This window comes from Phyllostomus discolor, chromosome 8 (genome assembly GCF_004126475.2).
Source record: "Phyllostomus discolor isolate MPI-MPIP mPhyDis1 chromosome 8, mPhyDis1.pri.v3, whole genome shotgun sequence".
NCBI lineage: Eukaryota > Metazoa > Chordata > Mammalia > Chiroptera > Phyllostomidae > Phyllostomus > Phyllostomus discolor.
This window is the reverse complement of record NC_040910.2, coordinates 103,757,815-103,771,671: the sequence shown is the minus strand read 5'-3', so window position 1 is coordinate 103,771,671 and position 13,857 is coordinate 103,757,815. Positions and strand designations below refer to the sequence as shown.

General features: G+C 60.7%; 1 protein-coding gene across 5 annotated transcripts in view; it reads right to left on the bottom strand.

Moving 5' to 3' along the window:
* The window catches only part of ARHGAP23 (Rho GTPase activating protein 23), a 77,071-nt gene that overhangs the window by 18,883 nt on the left and 44,331 nt on the right, over positions 1 to 13,857 (bottom strand). For all 5 annotated transcript variants that reach the window (XM_036033840.1, XM_028521606.2, XM_036033838.1 and 2 more), the window contains 7 exons: positions 12,414 to 12,557; positions 7,432 to 7,746; positions 6,173 to 6,234; positions 5,802 to 5,932; positions 5,068 to 5,189; positions 4,543 to 4,698; positions 1,345 to 1,423 (listed from right to left, as the gene is read on the bottom strand). In XM_036033840.1, the coding sequence (XP_035889733.1) occupies positions 1,345 to 1,423; positions 4,543 to 4,698; positions 5,068 to 5,189; positions 5,802 to 5,932; positions 6,173 to 6,234; positions 7,432 to 7,746; positions 12,414 to 12,557 (1,009 nt within the window). The remainder of the gene's footprint in view (positions 1 to 1,344; positions 1,424 to 4,542; positions 4,699 to 5,067; positions 5,190 to 5,801; positions 5,933 to 6,172; positions 6,235 to 7,431; positions 7,747 to 12,413; positions 12,558 to 13,857) is intronic.

Here is a 13,857-nt window from a genome sequence, read left to right as displayed (position 1 = left end):
CTTTCTCCATTCCTCCTCTCTAAAAATAAATAAATAAAATATTTTTTTAAATTATCTAAAAGAAGAGTGGTTTTTTCCCCGCCACCATGGAGATGTTCGGAGGCTTGGGTGCATTCAAGATTCAGCTACACCCATCACCCACCGCCGTGACTGAGGGAGGCATTTGCTGTTGGAAGTGTCATGGTCATTAACACTGTTTTACCAGAGGTGAGGATTACCACTCCCACCCACGACGGGCTCGTGCACGGAGTTCGGGAAGCTACCAAAGCCTCAGACAAGCACTGAGCCCTCCTTCATGTACTTGCATGCAACTGTGATAAGCATCAGATTGGTGGAGGCCCTGAGCTCCAAACTGGCCTAAGTAAGGTGACAACAGCCAGAAATGAAGGGACTGGCTGGGCCTCTGTAACGTCGACAGGAAGGGAAAATCCTGTAAAGTGATTGGTTGCAGCTGTGTGGTGGTGAAGGCCTATGGCGAAAAGTCTCCCGCCAAGGATGTCATCGAGGAGGACTTCCAATGTAAGAAATGAACAAAATAAACTTGGCTTTTGTTTCTCGAATGAATGAATGAATGAATGAGGCAGAGGTGGAGCTCTTTGTACTGACACGAGTGAATCTCAAAATGACAAGCCTCCTTTTGCGCAGAACTGCCCAGCCCGTGGCGTGCAGCACCGCGATTGCACTGGCTCCTGAGAGCCGGCTGGGTTCGTCTCCTCCCAGCTCCACGTTGCTGGCAGCGTCTCGGAAGCTTGCCATCCGCCACGGTGGGAGTGTTTCTACCACGGAAATTAGGAAACACTACAGGTCAAGACTCTTTTTTCTTTCCCCCAGAGAGCCGGAGTTTAAACATCCGCCAGCACAGCACTGACTGCGCATGCGTCTCTTCTGTGTGCGTCAGCGGGTCTGGGAGGAAACCTGCTGACGAGCAGCCCTGCAAATGGTCACAGCTGGGCTCGGGAGCCAGCTACCTGGGGCCCAGTCCGGGCTCCGACGCTCACCACCTGTGAGACCTTGGGCGAGTCCTTTAACCTGTCTGCGCCTCGCTTTCCCCATTTGCGAAGTGGAGATCGCAGTACCCACCTCCTGGAGTTGGAGGGAGGAGTAGTGCTTGGCACATAGGAAATGCTCGGAGAGTGTTAGTATAACCTCGGGAGACGGACTAGGAGAATGGCAGGGATCTTTGTGTTTATTTGTATCTGTACTATCCAAGAGTTTTACAAGCATGTGTTTCCTTTGTATTAAAACAAAACAAAAAATAAAATAAAATAAAACCAACACACCCAGTTTAAAAAGTGGTCAGGATGTCCCTCCTCCTCCCATCCTCCACGTCCACCCCCTACTCACCATCAGTGAAAAGAGGTTCAGGCAGCTTTCGGAAGAAGGACTTGAGCAGGCTGCTGATCACATTGAGGTCTTGCCAGCGCTGGAGAGGGTGCAAAGATGTTAGGCCACAGGGAGGCCCAGCCCAGGTGCCGAAACCCCCGTGCCCCCAGGTCCAGAGCCAGCCCGGCCCAGCCCGGCCCAGCCCGGGGGCCCATGCCTCCATGCTAGTCCAGCCCAGCCCAGGCCCTCCCTAGGACCCACTCACACCCAGCTCTGCCCAGGGGTCTCTGAGCTAAGAAGACTCAGCAGGGACAGCTGAACAGACACCCCAGTTAGGTCCTAGCCCTCCTGCCCACCTGGCCCCAGTCCCTCCCTGCTCCAGCCAGCCCACTGAGCTCCAACATTTGTCCACCCACAGAAAGTGCCAGGTGCGTTCTCTGGTACCTGTAAGGGTCAGAAGGGGGCAAAACCCACCCCCTCACGAGCCTGCCCACTGGACCTCCTTTATGTGGACTCAGGGCCAGCTCCTGCTTCCCAGTGCTCCCCACTGGGCAAAGAGTTGTCCTTGACACCTCTCTCCTTATTTTTGGCACATACAATGTCTAAGTCAGTAGTTCTCCATCAGGGCGTTTCTGCCCCCCAAGGGACATTGGGCCTCTGGAACCATTCTGTTTTTCACAACTAGGGGGGTGCTACTCGCATCTGGCGCATAGAGGCCAAGGATGTTGTTAATGCTCCTCCAATTACCAGGACAAACTCCTACAACAAAGAATTATTTTGTCCAAAGTGCCACAGTTGAGAAAACCCTGATCTAAATAAAGGGTTGCTGAATACAAGAACAATAGGGTCATTTCCCCTTCTTTCCACCAGGGGGCACCATCACCCAGCACAAAGGCTAGAGAAACAACCCTGATGAGAACTCAGGAACTCAGAGCAGAGAACTAGAAAGACACACAACAGAGACACATAACTTGGCGATTTACACAGACACACAGCACAATAATATACAAAATCATTACAATGAATCCACAGCTTAATGCCCAACCATCCCGCAAGCCTGAAGAGGAGTTCGATTCACCCCACACACAAAGCTTAACTTCTAGCACTTATACCACCCCCGACCCCCCACCAACAAATAACACCACTGACATCTAAGGCAAAACCACACACCCAAAATGCCCCACACGCCACCACTGCTAGGCCCTCTTCCCCCTGGCTAAGGCCCTGCAGATGTGCTTCAGCGCATGGCCACCCCTACCCAGTACGGCGTCTGCCCACCTGCCCCCGTTGCCTCCTGGCCCCGATGTGTGAGCCTTCTCATGTCCCAAATGCCAAACCCAAGGCCTTGCCCTTGTTTCTTGACCCCTCCTGTGTGTAAGGATCGACCCCTCAGCCCCTGCCTCACCTGCGCTCCCTCTGCTCTGCCCACACAGAGCCTGGCCCTTGGGCTCCTGGCGCCCCCCCGCCCCCAGGTGGCAGCTCCCTCCAGCATCTCACCAGCAAGCCCAGCACGGCCCATGCCCACGGTCAGTCCACTCTTGGCCTGGTATTGCATTGCGCCATCACCCTCTGTGGGTGACTCATCGTCACCCCAAATCCAGTGGGGCCACTACCTGCCGCAGCCTCCCTCTCCTGCCCTACTTCCCAGGAACAGATACTGCCAGCCCTCAACGCAAACTTTTGACTCTCCTTGTCCCTCCTCTTCCCTCCCATGCAGCCAGCTCACCCATCCTCCTTATTCTAGGACTACTGAGTCCACTTCCAATAGGCCAGCAATTTCCTCCCTAGACGCCCTGCTCTGGGCCTTCCCCACCCACGTCCAGTGGGTGTGAGCTAAAGCAGTGCTCGTCCTCAAACCCCACTTGAATTTACATGCCCCCCCCCCGCCCCCCTGCTGAAGATCCATCGAAGGCTCCCACCGTCCGTTGGATCAGGCCCAAGGCTCCAGGGAAGCCATCCAAAGCCCTCTGTCCCCTGCCCTGGGTCTCACCCTCCCCACTGCGAAGCCCAGGAAGGGAGGGAGGGTCCATGCTCTCTCCCGACACTCAGACCCTTCTCTGGGATTTTAGAAAATGCCATCATGCCCTGCCTGGACCACCTTCCGGTCCACCCGCTGCCACCCCATTTGCCCTGAGAATACTCAAACACTCAAACCCACCATCTGCGGCCGCCCTCAGTGTCCTCTCCTTCCTCGTCACGCAGCCTGGCCCTTGTTGCGAGATCAGCCTTTTCTCGTGCTCACAGTCTCACACTCACTGGTGTGGTCTCCCCATCCCCCCCCACCCAGGGCAGGAAGACTGCCATGTATCACATGAGGCTCCGTGGTGTGTGACTCATGGGATTCCACCGCCCAGATGCATGGCTTCCCAGAACCTCCCTCTCAGCACAGCCTCTTTGGTCAAAGAGAATCACACCGGGAAACCCAATTGTACACAAACACCAAATACATCAGGGTTGTCCTAGTTCAAGCACGGATCAGGGGTCCTGAGCCAGCCCTGGCCTCCCAGAGCACCTCTAAGGAAATGCAAGATTCTGGAAAGCAGCCTGAGAACCGCTGGTCCTGCTGAAAACTCGGGTGTAGCTGTCATACTCGTGAGCTGGTCTCGTCTCCTGTGACGAGCCTCTCCTCTCCCCACCCTGCAGCCCCCACAAGGCTGGCCGCTCCAGAGAACACCATAGACCTCCCTTCTTCTGACCCGGCAGTCCGCAAACCGCAGCCCCTAGGCCAGACCCACCCAGCAGCCAGTGCTTTCGGAGTCCCTGAGCTAAGAGTGGATTTTACGTTCTTACAAGACTGTGAAAAGAGAAGAGGAGGAAGGTCTGCAACAGAGGCTATAAGGAACAAAGCCCCAAATATTCACTGCCTGGCCCTTTACAGAGACGGCACAGTGTGGTGACTGGTAGGGAACCGGAGTTCACGCCTCTGCCCGGGCTGCTGCCTCGGCCCGGAACACCCTGACCTGGCTGTCTCTGGCCTTCAGGGAACTCTGCTCATCGTTAAGGGGCAGAACCCTGTTGCCAGCGAGCCTCTGTCTTAGGGCTTCCTAGGCCCTGACTGCAACCATCTGTTCCACTGCAGCTGGGGCGATGCCCATCCCCAGGGCTGGCCTGCAAAGGCAAGTCCCGTCTTGCCCATCCCGGTGCCCAGGGCGCGACGGACGCAGCAGCCACACGCACCCCAGCCTGGCCCCTCTCCCACAGCGCCCCCGCCACGCCCACCTCGTCCTGCAGGTTGATGTCACTGGGACCGCGGTTCAGCTGCTCCTGCAGGCTGCACACCACCGCGTTGTTGCCCGGCACTCGGTAAATGCCCGTGGACTCCAGCCCTCGCGCCTCCACGATGCGACAGCATGCGGCCACGATCAGGGGGACGTGCTGGGGAAACGGGCAGGGCGGAGTGTCAGGGACGGCGAGAGCAGCCTTCTCCCCCAGTGGGCCGGGGAAGGTGGGGAGGCCAGGATGGGGGCGGCGCAAGCCCCAGCTGCTGCCAGGGGCCCTCTAAGAGGACACGGGGCCCTTGCCGCCTCCAGTCTACGAGGTGGGAAGAGTGCCTAAGGCTTGCCCAGGTCTGAGAAGGGGCCCTGGCCAGGGGTCAGGGACTCCGGGCTCTGCCTCAGTTCCACTGCTCCCTCTCTGGGCTCCCCCAGCTGTGTCTGTAAGATGAGGGGGGCAGCTGCTTCCACAGCCCCGTGCAGCTCTGTCTCCCCGTCCCCATGCCTGCTCTGCAGTGTGGCCGAGACCCACCTGGTTCTCCGTGGCCGGCTGGCACTCCTCCAACCGGACCCCAAACGCCCTGGGGGCTGCCTTCTTATTCTTCTTGATGATGTTAATGCCCCAGGGACTTTTGGGGGCAGCACCACTGTCATCTGTGGGGGCAGGGCAGAAAACGCCGGGATGACTTGAGCCCGGGGAGGGCCAGCAACCACATTCACCCGCCATGTTTGCGCACGTTTGGACACGGGGGGACTCTGCAGAGGAGCCCCTGAGATGCTGAGGGCTGATGGGAAATTCTACACCAGTTGTGGAGGCCAACGGGGCAGGGCTGTTTACCCTGGAGAAGAGAGAGCCTCTGAATTATGTGAGGACTCCTGTGAGGCCTCCAGGGCTAACACAGTGAGGTGGGAGCCAGGGATGCTGGCACAGCCAAAGGAAGAACTTTCTAACAGTCAAAAGTGTGTGAAGATGGGAAAGGCTGCTTCCTGACAGGACGAGCTTTCTGTCCCTGAAGGGACACAGCAGAGGTTATCCAGCAGGGAAGTCTTAGAAGGAAATCAGGCTCCAGGCCCTTCCAGCCCTGAGACTCTGAGAGCCCCAGACCCTCACAGGCGTACACACATGGGCAGATACACCGCGATGACCCTGGCACACGCCCACAGACACACACGCACGCTCACAAGCCCTCTGCTCCCTCACAGACCCAGAGCTGACTGCCACCTCCCACCCGCATGCACACCGCCCCCTCAGCAGCCACGTCCTACCCTTGCCCCCTGCGGGCTGGTCTTGCGTCCTGATGCCACGGACCGCACTCTGTTTGAGGAACTCAGACTTGAGCCCCCCCAGGCCACGAGAGCCTTTTGGGGAGGAGTCAGCTTTGGGCCCAGAGCTATGGCTGCACAAAAAAAGGGGGAAAGAAGGGGTCTTCATCTGGGTGACTTGTCATATCCCCTGCCCTGCCCTCCTGCCACTTTGGATCTCCCCGCCCCCACCCCTGAGGTGAACCCTTCATTCCCTTCTGGGGACTCCCACCCTCCCTACCCCCCTACAGAGAGCAACTCAAGGCCCAGAGGTGAGCCCGGAGGAGTGCTCCCCCACCCCACAGCCCGGACCGCTCCATGAGCGCGGTGCTCACCTCACTTTTCGGTAATCATTAAGCTTCTTGCTGATCAGAGCTTGGTTGGCACAGCCGGGGTCCTGGAGGAGGAGGAAGAGAGAGCAGATGCGGTCAGGCCTGCAGCCAGCTCGTGCCAGGACTCACCCCTGGCCCCTGCTTCCCCTCGCCCCCATCTGCCAGCTGGAGGGCACGGACCCTCGAGCGAGAAAGACCAGGGCTGGATTCCTGAGCCACCCCCCGCCAGCCTCGCGGCCTCAGATAATGCACGTCAACGCTCTGAGCCTCAGTCTCCTCAGCAGTGACACGGGAGGGATAACACGGCAACCTCAGGGTGTGGGCGCGGAACGAGGCGCCCAGCACCCACCGCAGCCCTGCCTGGGCGTGAGAGAGGTGCTCCAGGAGGAGCAGCGGTCGCGGTGATGAAGGCGACTTGGGGCCCCTGACCACGCCCTGCTGGGGACCGCCCAGCCAGGCCTCCCTGAGCAGAGACCCAGATGCTTTCCTCCTCGAAGCGAGGAAAGGCACCGTCCCGGGGCGGAAGGGGCAGACCCGGTGCAGTGAGAGGGTGCGTCCTCAGCCGGAGGGTCTGCAGCCCTCTCCCCGCAGTCAGAGCAGGGGCCCTGCAGCACGCTGTGCAGGCATATCGAGATACTGCCACGTGGGCCCGTGGCCGAGGAGGGGGCAAGTCCAGGTGGAAACCCTGGCCCAGGCCCCGGGTGTGCAGCCGCCTAGGAAGGGGCGCCATTTTTTCGATTCTCCCGAATTCCCTGCCAAGGCCTTGGCTCAGTCCCTGCCGCCTGCTGCCAAAGGCCAAGCCTCTTGGCCTCCTCCCAAGGTCAATGTGTTCATGTCCCTGCAGACAGGCCAGCCCTGTCAGAAGGGCCAGCCCCGGTCCTGGCACAGGGGCACTTCGTGCCGTGACACACGCCATAGGAAACACACGCACCGGCGAGCCTGCAGCCAGGAGCTGAGGCTGGCCTGGAGCTGACCTCGCCGTGCCCGAGCCTTCAATCGTATAATAATAATAATATAATTACTATCATTCCCACAGTTATTTTTGTTACTGCCAGTGAGGGCACCCTAAAGATGCCAGGTGCTCTGCCAGGCACTGTGCTTTCTCTCTACACCAAACCCGAGGTGGGTACAGTTGCCGACCCATTTTAGGAAAGAGGGAACTGAGGCTCAGAGTGACGCAAGGAGGCCCGCGGCAGGTGGGAGGCGGCCCTGGGTTGCGCCCTGGCCTCCCTGGCCTGGTGGGGGCGGGGCGGGGCCCTCACCTCGCCCTCGGCCCTGCTGTGCTCTCGGATAGCTCTGATCCAGCCCAGCATGTCATCCCGGTCCTCAGCCTGAAAGAGATATTCACAGAAGTCAGCGGTGGTCAGCCGGAACACGTGCCTCCTCTTGGTCTCGCTGTAGGAGATGTCCACCAGGCAGGAGCCGATGCAGACGGGCGCCGCCTCGTCCTCACCTGCGACGGCCGCCGCCCCCGCCGCTGCCGGCCCGGGCTCCCGCCGCTCCTTGCTCAGCGAGAGGGAGCGCGCCCGCAGCACGGCGTACACCCGCTTCCACTGGCGCAGGCCGCCGCCCACTTTCTGCAGGGAGACAGGAGGAGGAGGGGGGAGAGACAGGAGGAGGAGGGTGTGAGAGGCCAGGCCCGCCTCCCCGCCCCAGAGCCCGGGGCGGGGCCCGTAGGAAGCTGTAGACAGTGGACGCCTCGTTGCCCACCGGGAGGCCCCCTGCTTCACTCCGGTGCGAACCTGGGGCAGCCCCCTGCCCACAGTTTTCCAAATCTCAGCCTCTCGCCTGCCTGGACACGCCTGCCCATCGTGCTCAGTCTACCCCCCGCCCCCAGAGAGTCCACAACCTTCTCTTTCAAGACCAGCATCCTTAAAGACCAGCATCTGCACTCACCACCTTGGCAATTCCCCAGAGAACCACCAGGGGCCCTGGGAAGGCAGTGGGCCCTGCCCGGCAGGAGCCACCTTACCTCCAACCCTGACAAGGCCACTCCTAGTGCACACACACTCCCTTCACAGCGAAACTGGCCCAGGGTGTCAGCCACGCCTGCTCTCCTCGCTTCTTTGCCTCTCACTCTGAACTCCACACAGCACCCCTTCCCGGGAAGCTACTTCCTTAGCCTCTCCGAAGCCTTTGGCCGTGCCTTCAAACCCTCTTCAAACCTTCTCCTAGCACCTGGGACCCCACGGCCCCTGGTTTCCTTCCTAATTCCACGGGCCCCTTCTCAAGTCTCCTTTGCTGGTCACCTCCTCTGCACCGTGGTTCCCAACAGCGGCACCTTGCCCCCAGGGGACACTTGTCTGGAGACATTTTCAGTGGTCACTCCTGGGGCAGTGCTATGGCATTTGGTGGGTGCAGGCCAAGGATGCTGCTAAACTGCCCCCCATGCTCAGGACGCCCTACCACACCGAATCGTCTGGCCCCGGGCGTCAACAGAGAGGAGGCCGGGACGCCACCCTGGAGGACAGGAGCTGCGGAACTCTGTGCTGGGCTCACGCCTCCCTGCACGCCTCCCCCATGGCACCACCTGTCTGCTCGTGGTGATGCCCAGGGGTACCCCAGGCCCCCAGGCCCTGTCCCCCATGCAGCATCTCCACTGGCACAGCCCACAGGCCCTGCTCAGTGTGGAGCTCTTGACCCACCGGGTCCCCAGAAACCTGAAGTTTGCCCTTGACTCCTCCCTTTTCCTCACTTTGATATCCAGTGACTGTCAGTCACTTCAGCTTCACCCAAACATCACCTGCTGCCACCTTGTCCATGCCATCAACCTCTGTTGCCTGGACAACCGCACAAACCCACCCCGTCTCCACTCCCGCCTCCTACAAGCCGTTCTCCGCCCAGCAGCGGCGGCCACGATTTTAAAATGTAGCCGAGATCCCGTCTCTCCCCGGCTTAGCACCTCCCATGGGTTCCCCCATCCTGGAATCAAATCCAAGGACGTGGTTATCTGGTCCTCCCTCTCCAAACCCACCTGCTCCCCCTCCTTCCTCCCCATGTCAAGCCACAGGGTCAGGACCAAGCCATGCCCGCCCTTTCCAGGCCTGTGCAGTACATGGTCCTTCTGCCTGGAGCCCTTTCTCTCCCTTCCTGTGGCTGCTCCCTCCTCGCCCGTCAGGTCTGAGCTCAAATGTCATCAGCATCCGCTCTCGGGGAGGCCCTCTCTGACCATTTTCCCCCAGAGGGAACCCTCCCTCCGACTTAAAGGCAACCCCATTCCCTGGGTGCTTACTGCCATCCCAGGTGATGCAGGTGATGGAGTTCCCCGCTTAGACTAAGATCCTGAGGGCGGGAAGCTTAACTCCGCTCTCAGTCCGCACCCCAGGTCCTGCAGCCACAGTGAGTGCTCAGCAGTGTTTCCTGCACGAGTGGCTGCGTCAGCCCTGGGGCACCCTGAGCGCAGGGGCTCCGTCTCAGACCGAGAGCTCCTTCCCTCTGGCTGGCAGCCCGCCTGCTGCTCTGCACTCAGCACGGGCCTCTGCCCTCAGCAGACCAGGCGGACACAGCAAGCCTGCCTACCGCCGCAGACCTGGGGACCCGGGCAGGGGACAGCAGGGCCCTCCAGGAGAACTTTAATGTCAGAGTGAGGTGGTAGCAAGGGTGCCCCTTTGAGGCTGAACCAGCTGGGTGACCTTGGGCACGTCCAGCCCCCTCGCCTGGCATCGGGGTCCCCTGCTGTTAAAGCAAGAGGTGAGCTAGCTGGTTTCCGAGGTCGCATCCAGCTCAAGCGCTGGGTCCGTGGCTACAGGGACCTGTCACATCCTCCCTCCCCTCTCTCATAGTCAGTGTCTCTGAAAGAGACTGAGGGATGAGGGGTCACCCAGGAGAGGCTGGACTTGTGGGGACAGACAGTGTCTGGCTGGCAATCGGGACCCCAATCAGACCAGGGGCTCCAAGCTGACCTGAGGACCCCTCTCCTGACTCCCAGGCCATGGCACGGAGGGGGCGAGTGAAATCGGACTCTGGCCGAAACAGGAGTGGAGCCCCTGTCCACCAGAGCTGGGCAGTGAGTGCGAAGGGACCGGGTCCTGTCCCTGCCCCGGACACACTGTGGCTGGGCTTCCAGGGACCGCCTGGAGCTGGGGCGCGGGCCGCCTGGCGGGCAGGAGGACCCCTTCTCAAAGGCCCTTCAAGGGACCCAAATGTTGGGCCGAAAGGGTTTGCCAGCACCTGGCTCCCCTTCCTGAGCCTCCTAGGTCACACCTCCCGGTCACCTGCCCTCTTGCTGGCTCTCCTCGTTGGCTGCCACCCCCCTACCCTTCCTTTCAAGGTGCAGCCTGTCTCTGGCCCTCTCCTTCCTCACGCCCACACCCTGGCTGCCCTCACGCACCCTGATGGACGAGTGCGCTCCGTGCGGGGCCTCCGTCCTGAGTGCTGTACCCTCAGCACCTCGGTCTCCAGGACACCCCCACCCTCGGGCTCCACAAGGGCCCCTGGGAACCTCTTGGCTTCCTTTCCCCAGACCTGTCCCTCCAGGGCCTGTGGCTCAGGGGACCCACCACCTCACAGCCCACGCAGGGCCCCCAGGCACCAGTGTTTTCTCCCCCATCCCCCCTCACCCCCCGGCCATCAGCAAGCCCAGGCCTTTCTTGCCCTCGAATCTCTGTAAGTTGTCCCTTCTCCTCAGCCCCACGCCACCGTCCTGGTCAGGGCCTGCACCCTCGAGCACCTGGACAACAGCAGTGGCATTGTCTCTTCCCGTCACAGGCGCCACACTTGCCTCCTGGGCCCCCCCCCCACTTAAAGCCCTCGCCCTGAGTGAAAAAGCCCCCTGTGCGGGCGCCCACATCCCCACCTCAGCTCCCACCTCTTGGCCTGGCTCCCAGCGACCCAGCACTCCCTCCCCACCCCTCTCCAGGCGGTCAGGAGGGCAACCCTGTCCTCACCTACTGGGTGCCATTGCCCAGGGTGCCGCCATCGCAGCAGCCAGGCACTAGAAACTGTTACGCAACTGAGCTATTTCTGCTCGTCAGGAGCCCCAGCAGGGCAGGACTGGCCTGGCTCCCTCGTCACAAAATCCCCAGAACCTCAGCTGAGAACCAGGGCAGGCCGCGCCCTCAGTCGTTACCCACAGACTGCGTGAGGGCGCACAGGAGCCAGCCCTGCCCGGACGACGGCCACCTCGCTGCCCCCTCAGCCCCCCGCGCAGAATGACATCGTCTCCATCCTACAGACCGGAGAGGCGGGCGCTCAGGAGCTAAGAGACCTTATGCCCAGAGCCTGCACTTGAGAAGTGCTGGGCAGGAGTTCCGAGTCTGTCTGACTTTGAAGCTTAGGGTCTTTCCAGGTCCAAGACCCCCAGAAGGCAGGCTGGAACAGTCGAGTAAAAGCAGGAAGCCGAATAGCGGCTGCCCCGTGCCAGGCACCGAGTAAACCTATCTCATCCAATCTCCAACCCCGGACGTGCAAGCAAGGGACTATTGTCCGTTCCATTCACAGATGAGGAAGCCGAACCCTGGGCAGGCGAGTCGCCTAGGCTTCCCCCGCAATTCGTGTTGCAGCCAGGAGGCAAGCCCAGGTCACGAGAACCTCTCTGCCCGGCTCTGCCTGCGCTGCTCAGAGGCACGGCGGCGCGGGGCGGCCTCCCCGCCCTCCACCTCGGCCACGGCACCAGCCTGGAACGGATAGCCCAGTCGCCCAGACCAGGGGCCTCACGGGCTGCCCTGCCCTCCGGGCCCTGCACCCCCAGCCCCCAGCCCCTCCGTCTCTCACCTGGATCAGTGCGGCAGCTCTCACCCGGTCCTCCTCTTGCCTCCGCTCTGGCTCTAGTGCACTCCCCGGGAAGCCGCAGGAAATAGGCCCCAGGGCTTTCCGTTGCTCTCAGGTTAAAGACTAAAACATTTTCTGGCTTCGAAACAGCTGACCTCTGCTTTCTTTGGGGGCCTCAGCCCTCCTGAGAGAATCACCCTGGCCTTGCTCCCTCATTTTCCATGAACGCTAGTGGCCATTTTGGGGGAGGGGGGTGTCCTGCCAACCAAGGGCTGGTTTTGTCGGAATTCCAAGCACGACTTGACCAGATCCATTCCGCAGAACAGACCTCTTTTTCACGCGTGCCTTAGGTCCCCCAGAAGCTCTTCCTGGCGTCCGACTTCTACCCATCCTGCTACCCAGCTTCCACCCTCCAGAGGCTACAGCCCCAGCGGCTTCTCTTTGGCTGCAGAGACTGCAGCGCAAGAAGCTGGAGAGCTCTTCTGGATTCCACCAGCTTCCATCTGCCTTCACCTCATCCCACCAGCCGTCTTACCTTGCCCTTCTTGGTGAGGACCTGCTTATAGGACAACCAGCCTTCCCTCCTGATGTCGCTGAAGGTTGCGTCCGAGAGGTCAGAGGTGGAGTGTCGCTTAGAAGCAGCGTCAGCATCCTCGGAAGTGCCCCAGCTGTCCAAGGACTGCGACGAGACCACAGAGGGCAACTTGAGGCGGTTCCTCAAGTGCCAGCGTCTCAGGAGCCCCAGGGAGCCCTCACGGCCGCCGGCGCCTGGCCTACGCCTGCGCCGTGCTCCACTGTGCGGTGTGGCCTCGTGGCCTCGCTTGCCCTCCCTGGACCTCTGGGTCGAGGTCATGAGACAGAGGCGCTGGAGAAGCCAGAAAGGAGGAAGAAGGGCTCTGATCTGCAGACCATGGGCCTCGCCACTCCAGAAAAGCTCATCGAGGGCCTCGCTTAATTTTATAGACTTGGAGGGAAATAAGGAAGCAGAGGAAGTGACTGTCTTCACAGCAAGTTAAATAAACAGAGGAAGTTGGAACATCAACAAGGAGTGAATTCGTGGAGCAGGTAGTCATGTCCACAAAGGGTTAAACGGAGGAAGTGACCGTGTCAGCAGGACTCCAGCCATAGAGGTGACATGTCCAGGGAGAGTTAAGTCAGCAAGAGGAAGTTAGAAGGAGGAAGCGAGGTGACAATATCATCGAGGTGTCAAACAAACCAAAGACATTGGGAGTGTGAAATCAAGGGCTCTTCCTGCCCATCCATAGACAAGGAGGTGAGGCCCCTGCAGAAGTGACCCGCTGTTTCCCCAGGTCCTGAGGCCGGAAGCTCTAGCCTCCTCATCACCCTCAACCCTGTGTCCCCCCACTCCTTCGCAATGGCCCTGGCCCCTGGAGGCACCACCCGGACACTGGCCAAGGGCCTCCCCAGTGCAGGCACCGTCTCAGGCGCCCACAGAGATCCGGCAGCGACCAGACCAGATGAAACCCCTGTCCGCATGGAGCTCACGTTCCAGCTGGGAGACAGGCAGGAAAGGAGGCGGATGCGTGAACTACAGAAGGTGAGAGCGCTCGGGAGAAACACAAAATGGTAAAGGGAGGCCTGAAGTGTGGGGGGGCGGCGGGAAGTCCTAAAAACATCTGACGAAAGTGAGAAAGGCGTGTCCTGGGGTCGGGGGCCGGGGCGGGGGGCCGTGGGCGGGGCATTCCAGTGAGGGAGCAGTGCGTGTGTGCAAAAGCCTTGGCTGGGGGGGTGCACAAAGTCTGCAGTGACAACAGAGCCCACGGAGGAGGGTGGGTCACGTGGCTGACCCCGGGGCGAGTGGGTGTGGGGAGAAAGGAGAGGGCAAGGGCCAAAGGAGCCCATTTCCGATGACAGAGGTCACAGGCCTGGACACCCCACCCTCCCCCCCCCGCGGCGCCAAGGCCCTGCCCAGCACTCCGACACCTTCGCCCGCCCCCACCCCCAACCCACACACGCCA